This window comes from Marmota flaviventris, chromosome 10 (genome assembly GCF_047511675.1).
Source record: "Marmota flaviventris isolate mMarFla1 chromosome 10, mMarFla1.hap1, whole genome shotgun sequence".
In the NCBI taxonomy this organism is placed as follows: Eukaryota; Metazoa; Chordata; class Mammalia; order Rodentia; family Sciuridae; genus Marmota; species Marmota flaviventris.
Window position 1 is genome coordinate 124,406,305 of NC_092507.1, and position 22,662 is coordinate 124,428,966.

Sequence of the window (22,662 nt, forward strand, 5' to 3'; positions counted from 1 at the left end):
CTGTGTCTACCATTCATCTCAGCCTGGCATCCAGGCCTATTTTTCCTTCAAGCCCCGCCCCAGGGGTCTGGGCGGATTTCTAGTGCTCGCCGCAGGATTCCCAAAGACGCCCCGAAGCTCTGCTCTCCCTTGCAGAGGATATCGGTTTTTCCTCTTCGCATTGGTTCTCCGCACCTCCAACTTCCTCAGTGATTTGCTTCTGGTGGACTGAGAGCCCGCCCCCTCCCTCCCTCTCGCTGGTGATTGGCACGGGACCCGGCTCTTCCCCGCCTCCACTTGACTGACAGCTGGGCCCCGGCCCCGCCCCGGCCCCGGCCCCGCCCCGGCCCCGGCGCTCGCTGGCTGGGGTGGCTGGGACCGTTAGCTCGCCAGGCTGGCAGGCTCCGGGCCCTCCTCCGCTGGCCGTCGGGATGGAGACGATGCGAGCACAACGACTGCAGCCCGGAGTGGGCACCAGCGGAAGGGGGACTCTTCGAGCGCTGCGACCCGGGGTGACTGGGGCTGCGGCCACCGCCGCCACACCCCCAGCTGGCCCCCCGCCGGCCCCACCGCCCCCTGCACCGCCCCCGCCGCCGCTCCTCCTGTGCGGGGCCCCCGGAATGCCCCTGCCGCCCGGCGCCGCCGGCAGCCCGGCCGTGCTGCGCGAGGCGGTGGAGGCCGTGGTGAGGAGCTTCGCCAAGCACACGCAGGGCTACGGCCGAGGTGAGTCCGAGCCTGCTCGGCGGACGCCCTCTTCCCGGGAGCTGGCTCCCGCGGCCTGGGGCCCTTTTCCTGGCGAGAAGCCCTCCCAGGCATTTCCTTTGGGGGAGTTCCCCTCTGGGCTCCACACACCCGCACAGGCACTCGCTCAGGCACTCTATGGAATTATGATACCTTGTCCGGTCCCCTATTTCCAGATAGTCCTCTTTTCCCCTCGACCTCTTCTGTCCGAAATGGAATTCTTTCTGTAGCTGACTTGATGTTTTAACGTCTCTCTAGCCTTGAGACTCGGGCTTCAAGGTGTGGGATCCCATCCTTTATCTCAGCTCTGAGCGACTTCTCATCTATGTATCCTTTCAGTCTTTCTGATGTCAGTGATTCCTGGACCGCCCTGCTAAGTGACTCCATCTCCTTAGCTTTGACTTTTTAATTTTTTACTTACTTACTTCTCTCTGAAATCTCCAATGCAACTTCTGATTTGCTGGGGAGTTAGTGCCTTCACAAGTCACAGTAATTGTGCCTTTAAATCTGGACCCATACCGTTGAGCCCATGCCAGCTTCCTGTGTCTTAGTAGCTCACTTTTGTCTTTTTAGTATGGAGTCTCAGAACTCTGGCCTCTGACTGTCTGGCTCTGCTTTCCTGGCCCTTGCCCAGGAACTGAGGATAAATCCCAGGCCTTGGCTCTCTGAATGCTAAATTCTGTGGAAATGAGCCAGGTAGAAACCCTATTTCGGTTAGAAATCTTCAGCTTAAAGATGCCTAATTTCTAGGAAGGGGAATGTGAGGATTTTCTTTGTTGTTTTTGTTTAACTAGTGTAGAGTTTCTTGTCTGAGTTCTAGTTCCAAATTTATAGTTTAAGTAACAAGGAATATATGACTGGTGTGGGATTCAGAATTTAAGTCTGAAATTTTCAAGACATCACTTCTTCTGCTTGGCCAAGTCCTGTTTGATCCAGAAGTAACTATGTCTTTAACTTTCTAGTTTGATACAGAGAAAATTTGCAGAGCTTTCTCTATAGACAATAATGAGGTTTTTGTTTTTGTTTTTTTGAGAGAGTACAGTGAAAAGAACACGTATGTGTACAGGCTTCAGAGACTTCTGTCACTTGCTAGCTCTGTCTTTGGGGAAAGAAACAATCACACTGAGCTTCACCTTTCTCAGGGGTTATGATGTGGATTGAGAAATTGCAACTGAAAATATAATAGGTACTTATAATTATTATTATCATCTCAAATTCATTGATTCATTTTTCCTTAAGACCGTGTCTCTCCCACTTTTAAATCCTGATGTTGTAAACCCAGAGAGTCCAATGAAAACAGATTTTTAGATCCAGTTTGCTGTATGTGCCTAATCATTAATTTACTATTAGTTTCTCTTCATTTTTCATACAATTTGTACTCCTACCATGGAGCAGGTACTTTGCAAGATGCTGGATATACAAATGGATGTGATTCTGAAATTCATCAAGAGTCCATACAGTCATTTTTCTGGTTTAATTCATAGGCTTAACAAGGCTATGTGATGGAATGCCATCAGCCATTGTCCTGTTGCTTCAGGTCTCTTGAAGTCAAGACCAAGGGAAAGTCTTTGCCTCTGGGCATAGGAATAGCCAGGAGTGATCAACCTAAATCTGTATTCTTCCTCTGGGAAACTTATTGGTGTTCATTAAAATTATAGAGGAGTGTACCCTTTTTCCTTGTCTATGTTACCTGGAAAGCCTCTGGTTTGGCTTCCAAACTGGGTGTCTTATAAAACCTTAATTTCCTCAGAAAGGATGAGGGAACAAAGAGATTGTGCTGACAAAGAGCAATCACTCAGGCTTCAGACTCTGTGGTGATCCTCTCCTCCAGTCTCCCCACCTCCCATCACAATCCTCATTATTCTCGAGTTACCCATTTCCAGTCTGGGTGTCCAGCCAGTTCTTTACGAGAGTTTGGCAGATAGTTCAGCTTTAGGCAAGCAAAATCTCTGCCGATTTGGCTCAGAAGTCCTTCACCACATGGAACCACTTATTCTGCTCCGATTAATAGGCGAAGCTGCCATTGGCATGTACCCACATACCCGTGTAACTGATGGCATGGTAATTGGGGGATGGCTCTATTCCCCTGAAAACAATTTACTTTGGCCTCTGTCCAAATCATTTTCTGACCCAACAATGCCTTGCACATCATCTTCAATCCACATCCTTCATCTTCTTCCTGTCTACTCCAAATTCATCCTTTTCAATTCAGTCTTTAAATTCATTTTCCACTCATATTGGATCCCAGCATTTAAGCAAAAAATCTCTTCTCTTATTTTACCTATTTGTCCTTTATCTCCCCGTGCCCCTCACCTGCCTGAGAGACACACATAGTTCTGTTTGCTGTTGGATCTTTTATGTATATATATTTTTTCCTTTCCTTTCTTTTCTTTTCTTTCTTTTTATGTGGTGCTGAAGATCGAAACTATTGCCTCCCACGTGCTAGGCAAGCGCTCTACAACTGAGCCACAACCCCAGCCCTTCTGTTGGATCTTAATCAGTTTAAAGTGTATATATATATATACACTTTATATATATATATATATATAAATATATATATAGAGAGAGAGAGAGAGAGAGAGAATTTGGGATCAGAGAACCTGGCCCTGCCAAATAATGGCTGTGCAGCTTGGAGAAAATGCTTAATCTCTCTGTGCCTCATCTATTTCATTTATTCATTTAACAAATATTTATTGATTACCAGATGCAGTGGTGAACAAGGCAGATATTTAGTCCTCTTGATGGAGTTCACAGTCTGCTTCACAGATCATGTGAGGATTAATGGTATAATAAAGCAGGATAGTACAATAAAAAGGGTTGGCTTTGTAAACAAATGAATATTTTTTCTAAACCCTGTTCTGTTACTTCTGGCCTTTTCCTTGTTTGCTTTTAGTGAAATGGATGTTATTATACCTATTTTGATAGTTTTGTGTGGATTAAATGAAAACATGAATTTAAAGCATGCAGCACATAGTACTCAATGAGTGATTGCTATTACTGTGCATTTGGAAATGCTTTGAAAACTGTACATATGATGGGCATTGTTCACATTACCATGTTTCTCTCCCCTTTTTTCCACATAGCATGTAGATCTTCTCTCATGTTTAACATCTGGCAGTCCCTAAACTGGCATGATTGAGCAAGTCACTTTCCTTGCTTTATAACTGTTATATTTCCATATGCAAGCCTCTTGTTTTGGAATTATTGCTCTCCCATTATATTACAATAGGGCTATGTAATTGGAGATTTTGCCCACCTACTCTACTGCGCTGACTAAATGAATCCTATGTAATATTTACTGTTTAATCTTTCCCCTTCCTCACTACAGGTTTTTGTATAAGTGATTGAATTACACTGATTGGTCTGAATATTTCCAGTTTTTAGAAATGTTAGACTAATCCCAATATTAGTTTCTTACAGCTGCTGTAACAAATTCTCACAAATTTTGCTGCTTAAAACAACAGAAGTTTATTCGCCCACAGCTCTGTTAGTAGTAAATCCAAAGTCAGTATCACTGAGCCACAAATCAAGGTGTGGGCAAGGAGATGTTCTCTCCAGAAATTTAAGGGAGAGTCCATTCCTTGCCGATTCCAGCTTCTGCTGACATTCCTTGGCTTGTGGCTCTCTCTCTCCAATCTCTGCCTCCATGCCTTTCCTCTTCTGTATTTTGCCAAATCTGAGCTCCCTCTTATAAGGACACTTTTGATTGCATTTAGGGCCAAACACGATAATCTAGGATAATCTCTCCACCAAAGATTACTTAACTTAAACACGATGCAAAGTCTTTGTCGCATAAGGTAGTATTCACAGGTCCCAGGGATTAGACATTCATCTAGGCAGAAGGTATCATTCAGCCTAGCCTAGTCCCCTGTTGAAGTCACTGGTGCTTTACAATCCCTCCCTTCCAAAGAGACTGTGCATTATAAGCTTATTAATTTTAAAGCTAATCCCTTTAAAAAATGAAATAGAGCAGAATATTGTTAACTACCTTGACTGTTTTCCATAATAACTTGAACGAAGGTAGGCCAGCCTATTCTCACAAACATGTATGATCAGGGAAGACCTTTTTATTAATCTCTCAATTTCTTTAGCTATTTATTATCTATTTATCCCTGCTTCCTTACCACAATATTATATTTATTATTATAATATAAAATTTTTTCTGTAGTTCATTGTTGCTTTTTGTTTTTTGAGTGCTGGGGATTAGACCCAGGGCTTCAAGAATGCTAAGCATCTGTACCACTGAGATACACCCAACCCCAGCCCCCAGGTGTTGTTTTAATGTTTCCATTCTGGTGGACAAATGATCTTTACCTCTCATACCACTTAGACATGCATCTAATATTTCATCTTCTAAAGGTAGAAAACAAATCATTCTCTTTTGTGTTGTCATTAAATGTCCTGACATAGACATTCTTCGTGTCTTGGTCTTTCTGATGCCCTTCAGCCCATCTGTCATTGCCAACCAGAAAACAATCGTATCTGCCCAATGTGTGTGTTTCCTCCCTCACTCTTCTTTACTCATATGTAAACCATTATATTCATGATTTCTCATAGAAAATAAAACTACAGACACCACTCCCATACCCAGAAATGCTCACATGTATGTATGCAGGCACGCACACATTACTTACTAGTTTTATGGGGGTTATAAACCCCATGAAGTTGAGCTGTGAACAGGTTCCCAAACCCTGGATTAAGATTCCCAAATTGGAAAGAACATTGGCATAAGGACATGTAGATTCATGCCCCAACTGTTACATCTGTGTGACCTCAAGCAAATCATCTGCCCTTCCTTAGTCTCAGCTCTAAAAATCACTCCCTGAACATTTTCAAGTGCAGATCACAATTAATTGCTTTTTTTTCCTGACCATTTTGTGTAGTTTCTCATTTCATACTCACATTTCTGAAGTAAAACTTCCCATTTCTTATGGATTTGAGTGATAATTTTTTTAAAAAAACAGTCCTATACTCTGTGAAGAGAGGGATTTAACTGGATATAGAATAGACATATGCTTTTTACTAGGACCTTCCCAATTATGGTGGTCTCCTCCCCTTCTTCTTTATTCCACTGTTCTTCCTGTTGTTTGCATGTCAGGAAAGCTGTCACTCAGTGCATTGTGCTAAATTGTCTCAAAGAGGGAACTGGGGCTGAAAAGATCTCCATGGAAAGAACAAAGATGGATAAGCTTTCTGAGCAGTAGTGACCTTTAAAGAGCCCTTGCCAAAACTAAGGGTGGGAAAGAGAATGTTTCCTTTTCATGCTGCCTTTTAATCGAAGAATGAACATTCTAAAAAGTCAGTTAAGTATAAGGTATTAGAGAAGAGCTTATTCTGCTTTTCAAACTCCGGCTAGAACATGGGGTCCTTGTTTCAGTTTGAGAGCAGGTGAGATAACATTATTGGTCACTAGGTTTTGAACACTAGCTGGCAGGGATTGTGTTATTCTTTGTATCTCTAATGACTACAGTGAGCTGGGTACCTATTAAATCTCGAGTTCTTGCTTAATGAAAATGTGCAGATCAGATCTCCTGCTGTAGGGAGCATAAGTGACTGACAGCCTCAGCTCCTGCCCCCTCTAAGTCCGTCACCACATTTGTACGGAGGCCAGTCTTGTCGTACACTGCTCCCAGACAATGACTGAGCATAACAGGAGTATTAATGCAGGCACACCTTGTTAAGATTGTGGGATTCCTTTGATATAAGGACTTCCCACTGGCTTGACCAAACCTTTCTTGGAACAACCTGCAGTCTGAAACATATCTAAACCTCCTTCTTTCCCTCTCTTCTATATGTATCAGACCCTCACTGTGATCTGAAGGCTCTCCCTGCCTTCTCCTACTTCCTCTCTAGAAAATCTTTTACACGTCTATCCTATTTTGATGTCTTCTTGGCAGACCTGAATTAGCACAATATGAAAGAATGAATGAGTCCTTGTTGTTTATAAGAGTGAGAAAGTGATCATGTTGCAATATATTGGAGAGCACATTTGACAATTTATTATGAGGCCTTGAAGCCATTTGAAATGTTTGGAACCCTAGAGTCAAAGGAAAAATTATGTTTTATAAAGGTAAAATGATCTCATTCCCCCTGTTTAAAATCCTTCAGTTGCTTCCCATCTCACCCTAGGATAAAGCCAATGCTCTGACGGGGCCTTTTAGGCCCCACCTGGTCTGGTTCCTACCTCCTTTTTAAGCTCATCTTGCATTCCATTCCCCTCACTCTTTTGTAGCCACATTGGCCTTCTTTTGGTCCCTTCATTTACCATGTTCCCTGCTGTCATACAGCCTTTGGACGTGCTGTTTCTTATGCTCAGGGCACTATTCTTTTACTTTTTATCTGGTGGATTCCTACTCACACCTCAGCTTAGATATCAACTCTTCAGGGTAACTTTCTTTACTAGAGCAGATATTCCTACATTGCCCACTATCTGCCTCTCCTAGCCACTTATCACAGTTGGAATTTTATGTATGTTTGAGATTATTTAACATCTTTTTTCCTATTTACACTGTGTACATGTTACATTCCCTCTTTAGAATGTATTCTACTATTTATTATAGCTTAGAACAGTCTGGCACAGAGAAAGTACTTACTGCCTATTTATGGACTAAATACTTGTAGGAAGTGTTCTGGAATACAAGGTCAGGTCTGGAGTTTGATTTTACTCTACTTCAATCTAATAAGTTAGCCAGTTACTGTTTCTTGGATGTTGGCAGAAGTCAAGAGATTTCTGGGTCAGAAATAAAGAACTTTATTACTCATAGCACAGCAGGTAACATGAGCATTGTGGTGCATCAGTTCCCCTTGTCTCCCGAGTCTTATGTGGAGGACTCAGGTGGATGCTACACAGGCCATGGGTTATATCATGAGAGGAACACTGAACTTGGGAAAACTGCCATTTTATCATAAGCAGTGGCAAGATTGTTCTTTGTCTTAGAGGGAGGTATTACCTCATCCCTCAAGGTTCATTGGTGTAAACACAGTCCTGAGAAATGGCCCAAGTTAAGTGCAGTCAGGACTTTACACTCTTGACATGCTCAGCAAGGTTTAAAGGAGTAGAAGAGACCCTTGTAGGAGTACTTCCCAACATACTGTTCCTCCACAAATAATTTTTACCCAATTAAAGATTCAGAAGAGAATTGGTCTCCTCACTTTGTTTCATAGTATACACATATTATTCCAGGCTGGAAAGGGAATCTGGTCATTGGTTTGCTCACTAGAAGCATAAACTTGAGAATGGCTAATAGCCAATTTCCTTAAGCAGTAGTATTGCCCAATGGTTTAAGGACACTGACTGTGGAAACACAGGACTCCCTAAATTTGACTCTTAACTCTGCTACTTTCTAGTTTTTTAAATAACCTTGGGCCAGTTATTTAACCCCACTATGCCTCATTTCCCTCATCTGTAAAATGAGAATAACAAAAGTACGTACCTCATAAGGTTGTTAGGATTAAATGAGCCAAGCACTTAGGGAAATGCCCGACATACAATCAGTGTTTAATAAATGTTAACACTTATTATTGTGATGGTTATTATTGTCCTAGGGCAGCTGACCAGTTGTAGAATAATCTACTTATACTTCATTAGGTAGAGATAATGGTCCGCTGACCTTAGAAACTATGCCTCTGATTTTAAGTTATTTTCTTCTGGTATCTAGGACAAATCAAAGTGTGATCTGGGGAGTGGAGGAGAGGAGGACAGGCTTAATCTGGTCTTCCTATACAAATTAGCTTGATCATAGTCTATGTTTATTAATTTAAATTACTTTTTTTCTTGTTTGTTTTGCAGTGCTGGGGATTGAACCCAGGGCAAGTGCTGTACCACTAAGCTACATCCCCAGCCCCAATTTAAATGGGTTTAAGTGGCAAAAGATAGGAAGTTAAGGAACTCGTAGTGTATGTACAGATTACAGGTACCATACTGAAGTACAGCACCATTTAGAGGTGTGATTGTTGCTGAACTTAACTACTTCTTTTTCTTTCTTCTTCTTCTTCTTCTTCTTTATAGTGAATGTGGTGGAGGCGCTTCAGGAATTCTGGCAGATGAAACAGTCCCGTGGGGCTGACTTGAAAAATGGGGCTCTAGTGGTTTATGAGATGGTTCCCTCCAACAGCCCTCCCTATGTCTGCTATGTCACCCTACCTGGGGGAAGTTGCTTTGGGAGTTTCCAGGTAAGAGTTGTGAGGCAGCAGTGGTAAAGCTGAATCTTAGGTGCTAATAAGAACTTTATCACTTTGGCCATTACATTTCTGCATGAAATCACATATTTGAGGACTTAAGCCAATCTGGAAAAATTATTCTGGCAAGCATCTGAAGCTCATTGGATCACAAAATCACATTAGTAGCATGTTTTTTCTTTCAGCCTGCAAAAATCAAACCTATTTATTTATTCATTTTTTAGTTATAGATGGACATAATACCTTTATTTTACTTATTTATATGTGGTGCTGAGGATCAAACCCAATGCCTCACACATGCTAGGCAAGTGCTCTACCACTGAGGTACAACCCCAGCCTCTCAAACCAATTTTGATTTTGCACAAACACTGAATATATCAGACTATTAGCATCCAACCCTTATTCTGATCTGGGTCCATTATTGCATTCCAACTTCTTGCTGTGTCTTCTTGAGGATATAGATCAACATTCCCTTTCCTCCCACCCCCCAGTAGTTTTTCACAGGTATATACAAAAGAAAGCAATGTTTGAATTCTCTAAGAGATCAAAGGGGAGTGGCTATGTATGGTGAGGTAGAGGCTCCTCATCATCTAAGAGTTAGGTGATTAAAGTTTTCATTCTCTGATTGCCCTCTGGCCTCAGTTTTCCCATCTATAACATGGAAGAGACATGATATGTTGTTTCTTTCTGGGTATTTTTGTTGTCATCATTGTTTGTTTGTGATGCCAGGGATCAAACCCAGGACATTATGCATGCTAAGTCTACTTTCTTATTTACTACTGAATTCCCATTACCAGATTCAGAACCTAGCACATAGTAGGTACCTGATAAATCTGTTGCATGAATGAGAGCCACTGCAGCTCAATTCCTGCCTCAAACAGAAACATTTCAAATCAGGTGACTAAAAATTTTTTCCCTCAGAACCTCAGCTACTTCAGAGAAATAAATATATGTCCCAGATAACTAATATTTATACTTTTTTATGGTACCAGGGATTGAACCCAGAGGCTCTACCAGGAGCTACATATTTAACCCTTTTTTTTTTTTTAGACAGAGCCTCTCACTAAGCTGCCCCAGGCTGTCCTTGAACTTGTGCCTCTCTACCTTACCCTCCTGAGTCGCTGGGGATCACAGGCATGTGCAACTGCACCTGGCTTATGCTTTCTCTTATTAGAGAAAATATCTTTCCTCCTCTTTCCCACCTTATCACAATGCTAAATAATGATTTAATAATTTTATGATGATGCCCATAATTGAACAATTATAGTGATTTGATTTCTGTTATTTTCTAAAAGAGTAGAATTATCTATCTTGGATTTTTTTAGCTTACATATTTTATATCCAATTTGGTAGGTGAAATTTTTCCTGGTGGTTTTCTTCACAGATAACTTTTTCAGAAAAAGCACTAATGAGTGGAGTGGGCAGCAGATTAGAAATAGAAAAGTAGAAACAGAAAAACTAAAGAAGCCAAAAGACTTAGGATTAATGTGTGAAGCTCCATATATTGTTTCAGAGAGAACTGTCAGCTAAAGGAAGTTAGAAATTTAATGATACTATGGATGGCAAAGTACTGAACATATCCTGGTCTAATTCTTAAAACTGCAACATTAACTGTCCTTCTTCTAATCTTAAAACATAAATGACAAAGGGCACAGAGGTCTTTGAAGCAGCCAGCAAAGGTGAATTATAAAGGAATACTATGGTAGCCAGAAATCTGAAGTTGAAAGAGTTAAGACTTTTGAAAATCGAAGTTTCCCTATGATAACCTGTTAGAAATAATATAAAAACATGAGTTAATTTTTAAGTTTTTCTTGCTTTCCTTTCCTAGCCACCTCTATTCTCCTTGCTTCCTATGGGGGAAAGAAGGCTAAATTTACTCAGACCTCTTCTGGGATAAGTCCTTTGGCTCATTACATTATTGGGGGAAATGCCTGTTCATAGCTGAAAGTGAAATCCATGAATCCCAGATAGGTGCCTGATAGAGACAAGAGGCCTTCTCTGCAGAAGCAGCCTACAAACAGCTTTGTTCTAATCTTGGATTATCTAGAGGAATCCAAAAAATCTTGCTTGTCTAGAGAACAAGATACAGATTTCTGATAAGCTGGCCAGAATCTGACTTTTGAGTAATTAATTCTGTTGACAGTTTAAACAGAGGTATTTTTCAAGTCTAGTGGTTATGTGCTGACTTCAGCGGCCTTACTTGTTCTCATTCAGTTTTCTATGAGCTGTAGTCGTCTCCAGTTCTTTAATGACTTCAGGATGTTGAATCAAAAGTCTGTTTCCAAACATCCCAATCATTTTACAATAAAAACTTTGTAAAGTGTGTTGAACACAAGTGATTTATCTAAAGAGTGTCCACTTTGTTCTCTATCTTAAGTGTCTCCCTCCCACTGTTTCTTCCTCTCTCTCGAGTACACATGTACACGTATTCTTACTTTCTCTTCCCTGCCTAGTTTTGCCCCACAAAAGCGGAGGCCAGGAGGAGTGCTGCAAAGATTGCATTAATGAACTCTGTGTTTAATGAACATCCTTCCCGAAGAATCACTGATGAGTTCATTGAGAAGAGTGTCTCTGAGGCCCTGGCATCTTTCAATGTAAGTACTTGGAACTGGAAGGAAGGAGAGTAGGGGATGGGAAAACTGACTGGTTCCTTGTTTTCTGTCTACATCTCTGTTCTGCTGATTATCTGTTAATTTTTTGTATGTCATGCGCTCCTTATATCTCTGTCCCTAATTTCATACCTATGATTTTTTTGTTGTGTAGTCTCTTTCATTGTATCTTTTTGGTGTCTAGAAACATTTAATTGAAGATTTATGGTATTCTAGAGCTCCTTAATAAATGAAAATTGAGCTTGAATTTTGTTTTTCATAATTTTGATTTAAAACCCTAATCACTTATAATTTTTTACTAAAAAAAGAGGATTTTTTTTTTTTTTTTTTTTTTTTTTGCGGTGCTAGGGATTGAACCGAGTGTCTGCTAGGCAAGCACTGTATCACTGAGGTATACCCCTTCCCCTACATTTTTTTGTGGTGCTGGGGATGGAACCATGGCTTTACACATGATAAGCAAGTGTTCTATCACTGAGCTCCACCCCAAGACCTTTTTTTTTTTTTAAGTTATACAGAAAAGAACATTTATTTTGACTCATGATTTTGGTCCAAGGATGAGGGGATTCATCTGGAGGTGGCTTTCTTGCTGGTGAGGTGGTACCAGGTATTACATGGCAAGAGGAAGTGTGTGAGAGCCGTTCTATCCCATATGACTGCATTTATTGTACTTGTTTTCCTCCTCCATTACTTCAACTTATCAATAAAGAACCCCTTTATAGGGCTGGGGCTGTGGCTCAGTGGTAGAGAGCTTGCCTAGCACGTGTGAGGCCCTGGGTTCAAACCTCAGCACCACATAAAATATAAATAAATAGAGTTAAAAATAAATAAACAAAAAAAATACTGAGAAAAAGAACCCCTTTGGGGGCGGGGGGCTGGGGTTGTGGCTCAGTGGTAGAGCGCTTGCCTAGCTTATGTGAGGTACTGGGTTCAATAAAGATTTTTTTGTTTGTTTTTGATAGACCTTTATTTTTTTTATTTGTATGTGGTGCTGAGGATTGAACCCAGTGCCTCACACAAACCAGGCAAGTGCACTACCGCTAAACCACAACCCCAGCCCTAATAAAAATATATTTTTAAAAAGAACCCCTTTTTTTATACAATGTTTTATCATTTTCCCTTTTAGGAACAGGAGAATTATCTACTTCCTTTTCTCTTCTTCTTCTTCTTCTTCCTTTTTTTTTTTTTTTTTTAGTTATAGTTGGACACAAACCTTTATTTTATTTCTTTATGTTTATGTGGTGCTGAGGATTGAACCTAAGGCCTCACACACACACTAGGCGAGTGCTCTATCACTGAGTCACAGCCCCAACCCCAAATTATCTGCTTTCTTTAAAAAGAACATCTAGGGGCTAGGGATGTGGCTCACTGGTAGAGCGTTTGCGTAGCATGTGTGAGGTATTGGGTTGATACTCAGCGCTGCATATAAATAAATAAATAAATAAAATAAAGGTCCATTGACAACTAAAAAAATATTTTAAAAAAGAACATTTGTTCTTTCAAATTATCATGGTGATGTGATAATAATCATAAATAACAGGGACCAATATAAGGGATTTTTATGTACTTTATCTCATTTGATCATTACGATAACCCTGGAAGTATTATTATTACCCCTGTTTAACGGATGAAAAGTCTAAACCACAGAAGTGAAGTTTTGCCTAAAGTGATGTAGTAAGTGGTTACACCACGATTAGGATACAGATAGACCTAGCTGAGGGATGCCTCCTAGGAAAGAACACTGCTTTCTTCTTTCCTCCCTACAGACCACCGACAGGGTGAAAAAGTCAGACAGATTCCCTATTTCTATTCTGTTTACATTTAGTTAAGGTGTAATTACATAATGCTAAACTGGTTTGTTTATCAGTTTTATAGATTAGTTGTTGAACACTGTAAATCACAATTTGTCTTTCCTCTGTTACTTAGAACCCATCTGTTTTCCTCAAAACATTATTCTTTGTCCTAATCAACAGCATCCTTAGAGAATAACAATTTTATTTTATTTTCTTACAGTTTTGATAGTGGGAATTGAACCCAGGGGTGCTCTACCCCTGAGCTACATCCCCATCCCTTTTTATTTTTATTTTGTAACAGAGTCTCTCTAAACTGCTTAGGGTTTTACTAAATTGCTGTGGATGGTCTTGAACTTGGGATCTTCCTGCCTCAGCATCCTGAGTGACTTGACCACTACCTGATTAATAAAATCATTTTAAATCAGTCAGTTCAAAATCAGGAAAGTGCATTTGCCACTCTTCATCTAATGGTATTATAAAATAAAATATTTGTTTGGATTATAGAAAGCAGGATATGCACTAGCATATAGGCTCTGAATTTACTGTATTGAAATTATAGTTCTACCAGCTATATAACTTTGATCAAGTTATCTCATCAAGTCTGTTTCCTCATCTACCAAATAGGTTAAAAATTACACATGACACATAAGGTTAATGGATAAAAGAGATATTTAAGCACTTAGCACGTTATCAATTTAAATGCAAGTAACAGAAAATCCCACATCAAATTAAGGAAATTAGCAAAGAAAGGAAATTCATTATCTAAAATGACAGGAAGTCTACAAGTAGGGCAGATTTCATGACTAGTTGATTCCATGAATCAAGAACATCATCATTGCTGGGTGCAGGGGGCACATACCTGTAATCCCAGCAGTTTGGGAAACTGAGACGGGAGGATTGCGAGTTCAAAGCCAGCCTCAGCAATGGTGAGGCGCTAAGCAATTCGGTGAGACCCTGTTTCTAAATAAAATTTTAAAAACAGGGCTGGGGATGTGGCTCAGTGGCCAAGTGCCCCTTGGTGCAAAAGAAAAAAAAGAACGTCATCATATCTACAGCTGGTCATGGTATGCGTGCCTGTAGTTCCAGCTACTAGGGATGCTGAGGCAGGAGGATAACTTGAGCCCAGGAGTTGGAGGCTATCCTGGGCAACATAGTAAGACTCCATTTGGGGAGATGAGGAGTTAAGGAGTCAGGGGAGTCAAGTGTGTTGGTGTATCCTTGTAATTCCATCTAGTCTGATATATTCCAGATTGATTTCAGGTGTGCCATGATTTTGAACCCCTCAGCTCTCAGGAGACTGGGCAATGCCTGGGATGGATGGACTCCTCTGTTTGAAGTCACTGTGCTTGCCAGCAACCTCTTCTGTATACTCAGTTAGCTATATAGATAAGGATTATTTCATATGTGCCATGTCATGGAAAAGTTTGGTAAGCACTGAATAAGGTGTCATAGTGAACAATTACTGGCACAAATAAAATAGTTACTTGCTTCAGAGTACTAAAGCCTAATTTTTTTTAAGTTTTCAATCTTTTTTAAAAATATTTTTTAGTTGTCAATGGTTTTTATTTTATTTGTTTATAAGTGGTGCTGAGAATTGAACCCAGTGCCTCACACATGCTAGGCAAGCTCTCTACCACTGAGCCACAATCCTAGCCCCACTAAAGCCTAATTTTAAAGATTACATTTTCCCTTCCAGTTAAGGCCTTCAATTTAATGTGTTGGGAATAATTTTTAAAAATAAAAGGACTGGGATGTAATTCAATGGTAAAGTACCTCTGGATAAGAATTGAGATGTATTTTAAGTATAAAATATGTTTCAAAAACTTGGTTCAAAAAATGTAAAACAGAAGCTGGGGTTCTGGCTCAGTGGTAGAGCACTCACTCACCTAGCACACATGAGGCCCTGGGTTCGAGCCTCAGCACCACATAAAAATAAATAAATAAAGGTATCCTGTCCATCTACAACTAAAAAAATTTTTTTACTATAATGTGGCAACTGTGAAATCTAAAATTAAATATGTGGCTCATGTTTTTTTGTTGGATAGTGCTGCTCAAGATGATAATTCCAATTGGAAATCTATTTGTCTTTTCTTTTCCTCTGTTACCAGGGCAACAGGGAGGAAGCTGACAACCCAAATACAGGCATTGGTGCCTTCCGATTTATGTTAGAATCCAACAAGGGCAAGTCAATGTTGGAGTTCCAGGTACTATTCCACTACTTCCCTGGCTCTAATAACATGGTCAGCCTGCTAATGTACACATAATGCCTCCTACTAATCTCTACTACAATTAGACTTTTTAAAAAGGAAGGAAAAGGAAGTAGAATTTTTTTCAAAATATAAATACTTCCTTCCCCCAGGGATATATCAGAGTTGGTGATTAGAGATGCTTCCACAAATATATTTTGTAAAAAAATTTCCATGTGATTCTATCAATATCAGAGTCACTGTCCTGGGCTGAGATTGTGACTCGGCAGTAGCGCACTTGCCTGGCATGTGTGAGGTACTGGGTTAGATTCTCAGCACCATGTATAAATAAATAAAATAAAGATCTATCAACAACTATGAAAAAAAATTTTTAAAGGAAAATTTTTTTTTTTAAAAACCACTGTCCTGGTACTAGATATCTTCTTCCCCCAGGAGCTAATGACAGTGTTTCAGCTGTTGCACTGGAATGGCAGCCTTAAGGCCATGAGGGAAAGACAGTGCTCTCGGCAGGTAAGAGATCTCACGAGTGAGAGGGACAGGGTCTGCTGCTGTGGTAAGGGAAGCAAGCCTGTGGGTACGGGTGGCGAACGCTGAAAGCCTTCAGTGCCCTCTCCACTTCACTCCACCAGGAAGTTTTCCTTAAGAATCTCCCAGGAGGGCCTTAGGTGCTGCTTCGGTGAGGACTCCAAAGCTAAGATACCTAGTCCCAGTTGGGTCTGTGTGGTATGATATGAACCTTTATCTTCTCAGTGATCTTCAGTTCCTCTCTCCAACCAGGAGGTGTTGGCTCATTATTCACACCGAGCCCTAGATGACGATATTCGCCACCAAATGGCCTTGGACTGGGTGAGCCGGGAGCAGAGTGTGCCAGGGGCACTTTCTAGAGAGCTGGCCTCCACTGAACGGGAATTGGATGAAGCCCGGCTGGCAGGCAAGGAGCTGCGCTTCCACAAGGAGAAGAAAGATATTCTCATGCTGGCTGCTGGGCAGTTGGGCAATATGCATTCTTCCAACTGCTAGGCATCTACCTTCATACTCCCTCTCCTTTCCTGGACCTTTTTTGTATGTCTCCTCTCTAAGACTTAGGATGATTTCTGTACATACTTACTCAATTTTATACTTTAAAATATAGATATATATATATATATGTATAAACCACACCTGGATTCCCATTTGCTAGGAGATCTCTTTTCTAACTTCCAGGTTTGGGGACCTCTCCATTTTAAAACCTCTCCATTCACTCTTTGAGAAAGAGCAGGCTCTTTAGAGCTTGTACACTTCCAGATTAATTCTGTATAGTCATTTCAATAACACAATATGATCAAGTGTTCATGTCTCCCTTTAAAATAACGGGTATACCTATGTACCCCACCCTCACCCTCATTCTTGCTTTTTTTTTTTTTTTGTCTCAAACAGGGTATGAGTAAGAAATCTTTGGCTTTGGTTTATCTTGAGCTGGATCTGCTTGGTACCTCTCCCGTCCCCACCACTACCTTACTTCTTTCTTTGTCTCTACTAACCCTTTGTTTTGAGGGTTCCCTACCCTGTTATTCAGAAAAGAGTGAAAATCTGGTTTATTATTTTTAAATCATTCCTGAGAAATTGCCCATCAATACAAGAGGAATTATAAACACAATTCATAGGGTTACTTCCTAATTTGCTTGGAAGCAATCTCTATCTATGAAAGGCAGATTTCTTGCTTTTGGAATCATCTTGGTGACCAGTACATATGGAATCAGAGATAAAGAATCCAGCTACAATTTTATTAGTGCTTGAAAGTGGCTTCCTTGATTCTCTAAGCCCCATCTTTATATTCCATGAAACACATGTAATATTGGAGTAGAGCTCCTACATTAAATAATAGGTATATCTGGTTTTATTTATACTTATAACCCCCCCCCAATCATAAACCCTCCAGTTTCTCCTGTGCTCCTTTCTCTGGGAAGAAGTGTTAAGGGTGTGAGTTTTGGGAAGAATTGTCCTTGTACTTCCTAGATTTATTCTTTTTATCAAATACCCCCAAATCCCAAAGAATTTGAGAAAAAATTGTTTCCTTATCTGTCCATTTTTGTTGTCAAAGATTTTAGTTATCTTCTAATGCTTTCTATGTATTTTATATGTATAATTTTATACAATTAAAATAGATTTTTGTCTAGTGAGCCAGAATGACTCTTTCTTGAGACCCATGTATCAGAGAAGCTCTAAAATGGCTCCATTCATTTACACATTAAAAAAGAATTCTGAGTATTTTGGGAGTGGTAAAAATAAAATTGCACTGCAGGGGAAAGGCATTCTGCCTCCCCTTCTCTAGACATTTAAGGAGTCTGATTTTTTTTTTCTCCTTGGTACTGGGGATTGTACCCAGGGGTGCTTAACTAATAAGCCATATCCCTAACCCTTTTTATTCTTGAGACAAGGTCTAAGTTGCTTTGGTGCCTCAGTAAATTGCTGAAGCTGGCTTTGAACTTTTGATCCTCCTGCCTCAGCTCTTTAGCCACTGGGATTACAGGCGTGTGTCACTGTGCCTGGAATGGAGCCTGAAGTTTGTCCTTGGCCCTTTCTCTTCAGCTTTACTCATTCCCACTCTCTCACAACTACAGTGATTTTAAACTCCTCTATACACACAATTCTACAATCTATTTCTTCTACCCTATCTTGTTCTGAGCTTTTACATCTATATTTCCACACACCGGACTTCACTACCTGGTGGTGACGGGAGTACCATGACCTCACATATCAAAAGTAGAGCCCATTTTTCCAAACTTGCTCCTCTTTGATGTTCTAAACCTGTTATTGGAATTATTATCTACCTAATTTTCTAAGCTAGAAACTTTAGGTCCATCATTCATTCAATCAGATACCACTCTTTTTTTCTGGTACCAGGGTTTGAACCCAGGGGTGCTTAGCCACTGAGCCACATCCCCAGCCCTTTTTTAAAAAAATATTTTATTTAGAGACAGGGTCTCACTGAATTGCTTAGGGTTTCACTAAATTGCTGAGGCTGGCTTTGAACTCATAATCCTCCTGCCTCGGCCTCCCAAACGGCTGGGATTACAGGTGCATGCCACCACACCTGGCCAGACACTACTCTGGAGTCTACCTCCTATATAAATTGTTTTGTCCGTATTTACCGTCATAGTTCATTTCTTTCTCATATCTGGACTAGATACTGCAATAGCTTCCTAATTGGTTTTTATGTTCCTTAATATCCTTCACTTTACTCTGATATTCCTTACTGAAATACTACTGCCATTCATTTCCTTAAACCATTGTTTAGCTGTTTTTACTTTGAGGAATACTTCCAAAAGTTTTAGATGGGAACCATTTATGTTACCTGAGATGATTTTAGGTGATTTTTTCATTAGTCTTCAATAATTATGCTTTTATCTGAATTTATAGTAGAAAAATATTGGTTTTCACTTATGGAAGAAATATTAAAATTTCCTGTTGGTGTAAATTTGTGTTTACAAAAGCCTATTTAAGGAAGAATAGTAAGCAAAAATAATATAGGGACTACCTGCAAATATTAAAAATCATGAGTACTCAAAAAATATTTGAAGTAGAGAAATTTGTTTATAGGAAAAATTTCAAAATACTTAGTATGGCAATTTGACCCTAAATTATGCCTCCAGACAGACTTATTTCCCAGTCACATAGCATCAGGCATACAGAATGTCTTTGGGCGGGGGAAGCAAAGAGGTTTATTATACTGATGACTAATGCAATCCACAGTGAAATTATAGTACACATAAATATTTATGTCCTGTGTAACACAGCATGAAAATGCTAGAATGCAAATGGTTGAAAGTCAAAGAAAAATGCCAGAACTCTAGTCAAAATGGAAGATGTTAACACATCTGCCCTAACTCTATTTTATTCAGAAAAGGGCTAGGGGAGAAAGCAAAATATAAAGTAGGAGACCGGCTGATAAATAAAATCATAAAAATCAATGACAGAGAGACTTTGAATAAATACACAAGATAAATTAATATTTAATTACTTAGTGTTCATGTTCACTAAAAAAACAATTTTTACTATATACTGAACATTGAACTCGATTGGGGGGTGCTTGATATACCTTTTTTATGATAAATAATGGATTTTTTTTTCAAAATTGATCTTATTCTAGGCGACAAGGAGACCTCTAATGATTTCAAAAAGCAGAAATCAGTACAAGCGACATTTCTTAGACATAATGCACAATGTAATAAACCTATAAACTAATAACACAAATTAAAAGAACAATAACACAACTCAATGCTTGAAAATTGTTATGGTTTGTATCTTAAATGTCTCTAAAGGCTCAGGGGTTAAAAACTTGGGTCTCTGGCCTGTGATGCTATCCTAAGTGGTGGAACACTTAGGAAATGGGGCCCCGAGCAAGGAACTGAGGTTATTGTGAGGTAGGAATGAAAAGAAATAAAAGAGAAATAGAAAGAGGACAAAAGGGAAGGAAAAATAGACTGCAACTTTAATCTGGAAGCATTTTGCTAAAGTTTCTCAGACATTTTTTTTCTCCCCAGGCTGGTCTTTTCCCTTAGGCTTGTAACTCCCAATTTTGAGAGATCTATAAATCTTTTTTTTTTTTTTTTTTTTGAGAGAGAGAGAGAGAGAGAGAGAGAGAAGATTTAATATTTTTTAGTTTTTGGCGGACACAGCATCTTTATTTGTATGTGGTGCTGAGGATCAAACGCAGCGCCACATGCATGCCAAGCAACCATGCTACCACTTGAGCCACATCCCCAGCCCCAATAAATCTTTTTTAAAAACATATTTATTTTTTAGTTGGACACAATACCTTTTTTTTATTTACTTACTTTTAAGCGGTGCTGAGGATCAAACCCAGGTCCTTGCACATATGAGGCAAGTGCTCTACCACTGAGCCACAGTCCCAACCAACCCCAAGAGATCTATAAATCTTAAAGTTACTGTAAATTGACTCAAAAATCTTAGTTACTGTAAATTCATTCTTAATGAAAATTGCTCTGACACTGTTATTTAGCCTATGTAACATACTAGTACATGTATTTTTAGAATAAATAAAGGGAGATTCAATATTTTAAGACACCTATAACATAGCTACATTCCCAACATCATCTATTGATTAGATAGAGGAAACATCGACCTGAAGATCCTGAGAATGGCCAGACCACCAAAAACCATCTTGTTATCACCAGGCCAGAACCATCCACAGGCCACCACCCTGTACTCATACCTTACAAAGTTTCCCCCTCAAAGAAGAGCCAAAGACTGCTGCTCACTCTCTGAGAATGTCTACCTTCACCTTTCACTTACTAACAATGCTCTTCCTTTTTGCTAAAACTTAATGGGTCATTAGATTATTTTCTGTGACATTGTCACAGGAGAGTAGGAAGGAACCTGAAGCTCCAAACCTCTGTAGATGTGTCCTGACAAGAGGAAATCTAAAGTCAGACACAAAAAACCAGTAGGAGAATTTTCTTATAAAGGAAAATAAAGTGACAGTAAAGTAAAATTCAAGTACAGAACATCCTCCCTCTCTCTCTCTCTCTCTCATCCATATTCTTTTGGGTCTTCATTTCTCCTACAGATAATAGGTAGTTTGCTGAGGAATGTGACAAATCTTATTCACTTAAGTCAGGCAGAGGAGAGAGAGAGAGAGAGAGATCCAAGCAGAGAACAACAAAAGAAACAATGCTGCCCCCAAATTTACTGCTGTTTGACATTTGTTAGAACTGGGTTCCACCTTCTGTAGTCTTTACCAATCAGCAGTTTTCCTTCTCCTTGCCATTTGATATTTATTCATTCATGAAGTATGTACCATATACCCACTAAGAGCCTGGCACTGGGATAAACTTGCAGATATAATTCTAACTAAGCATCTCTGCCAAAAGGATTACAAGCTAATGGGGAAAAAAAAAGAGGCAATACATAAGGTTGAAAGTAAACAAGATAATTAAAGATTCTGGTTTAAGTTCTGTGAAGGAAATAAAACAGACTTAAGTCCTAGAAGGATGAAAACCCCTTTGGTGCCTGGTGTAGTGGCACACACCTGTAATCCCAGCAATTTGGGAGGCTACGGCAGGAGAATCACAAATTCAAAGCCAGCTTCAGCAACTTATTTAGGCCCTAAGCAACTTAGTGAGAGCCTTCTTCAAAATAAAACATAAAAGGGCTGGGGATACGCCTCAGTGGTTAAGCACCCCTGGGTTCAATTCCAGTACCACAAAGAAAAGAGAGAAAACCCCTTAGTGACAGTAGTATTCAGACCTAAAGAATGAGGTTGAGCCAGCCATGTGAAGGGCTGGAGGAAAAGCATCAGGAACAGAAAGTTGCAAATGCCCAGAGATGAGTTAAGGGATAGTATAGGAAGGGCTTAGTGGGTGAGGGAGAATCTCAGGTGACAAAACTGGAGACATAGGGACAGTTAGCTATGTAAGTTTTAATTTTAGTCTAAGTGCAACAAAATCAAGGGAAGGACTTTTAAAGTAGGAATGTAACCAGATGACTTTTAAAGATTAGACTATGTAATGCATACAACTGTTTTTCCTGGAAAACTACTCATCTCCAAAGGCCCAGTTAAAATGCTAAACCCAGAAACGTTCTTGATACTGCCATTATGATAGCAGTTATCACTTTCATAGTGTACTATATATAGTGAGTGCTATCAATGCAATTATTTATCCTCTTGCCAGCACTTCTTCTAATATTAGATACACATATAGGCATAACTATTTGATTAATAAGTGAATCTGCAGCCTGCTATTGCTGAAGGTGTACATAAGGATTCCAGAACTTGGGGGTTATATAGGTTTTACTTCAACTCCTAGGTGTTTGAAGGTAGAACACCTGTTCCATCATCAAAGAACTAAAGCCATTATTTTATTTAAGACCATGCCTTTCCTTCCTTAATTTCCAGAGGGTGGCAGAGAGCGTTTGAAAGATATATCTTTAAAAAAAAAAAAATATATCCAGGCATGGTTAGCCCACTACTGTAATCCCAGAGACTCCGGAGGCTGGCAGGAGGATTAAGTATGCGGATGGCCTCAGCAATTTAGCAAGATCTGTCTCCAAATAAAAAGTAAAAAGGGGTCTGAGGAGGTATTTCAGTGGTAAAGTGCCCCTGGTTTCATCCCCTACAGCCGGGTTTCAACCGCAGCCTTGTGTGTTGGTTTTCTT

At 39.8% G+C, this 22,662-nt stretch overlaps 1 protein-coding gene across 1 annotated transcript; it reads left to right on the forward strand.

Annotated features, from left to right (window-relative positions):
- Positions 1-335: 335 nt before the first annotated feature.
- Positions 336-17,818, forward strand: Lix1l (limb and CNS expressed 1 like). Its single transcript, XM_027956183.2, has 6 exons — positions 336-702; positions 8,729-8,892; positions 11,352-11,492; positions 15,406-15,501; positions 15,937-16,014; positions 16,282-17,818. The coding sequence occupies exons 1-6, from the start codon at positions 411-413 to the stop codon at positions 16,522-16,524; spliced, it is 1,014 nt and encodes a 337-aa protein (XP_027811984.1). The 5' UTR covers positions 336-410; the 3' UTR covers positions 16,525-17,818.
- The last annotated feature ends 4,844 nt before the right edge of the window (positions 17,819-22,662 follow it).

Coding starts and splice junctions, on each gene's coding strand:
- Lix1l (XM_027956183.2), top strand. CDS start 411: ATGGAGACGATGCGAGCACAACGACTGCAGCCCGGAGTGGGCACCAGC. Junction 15,502..15,936: donor AGTCAATGTTGGAGTTCCAG/GTACTATTCCAC, acceptor TTCTTCCCCCAG/GAGCTAATGACAGTGTTTCA. Junction 16,015..16,281: donor AAAGACAGTGCTCTCGGCAG/GTAAGAGATCTC, acceptor CTCTCCAACCAG/GAGGTGTTGGCTCATTATTC.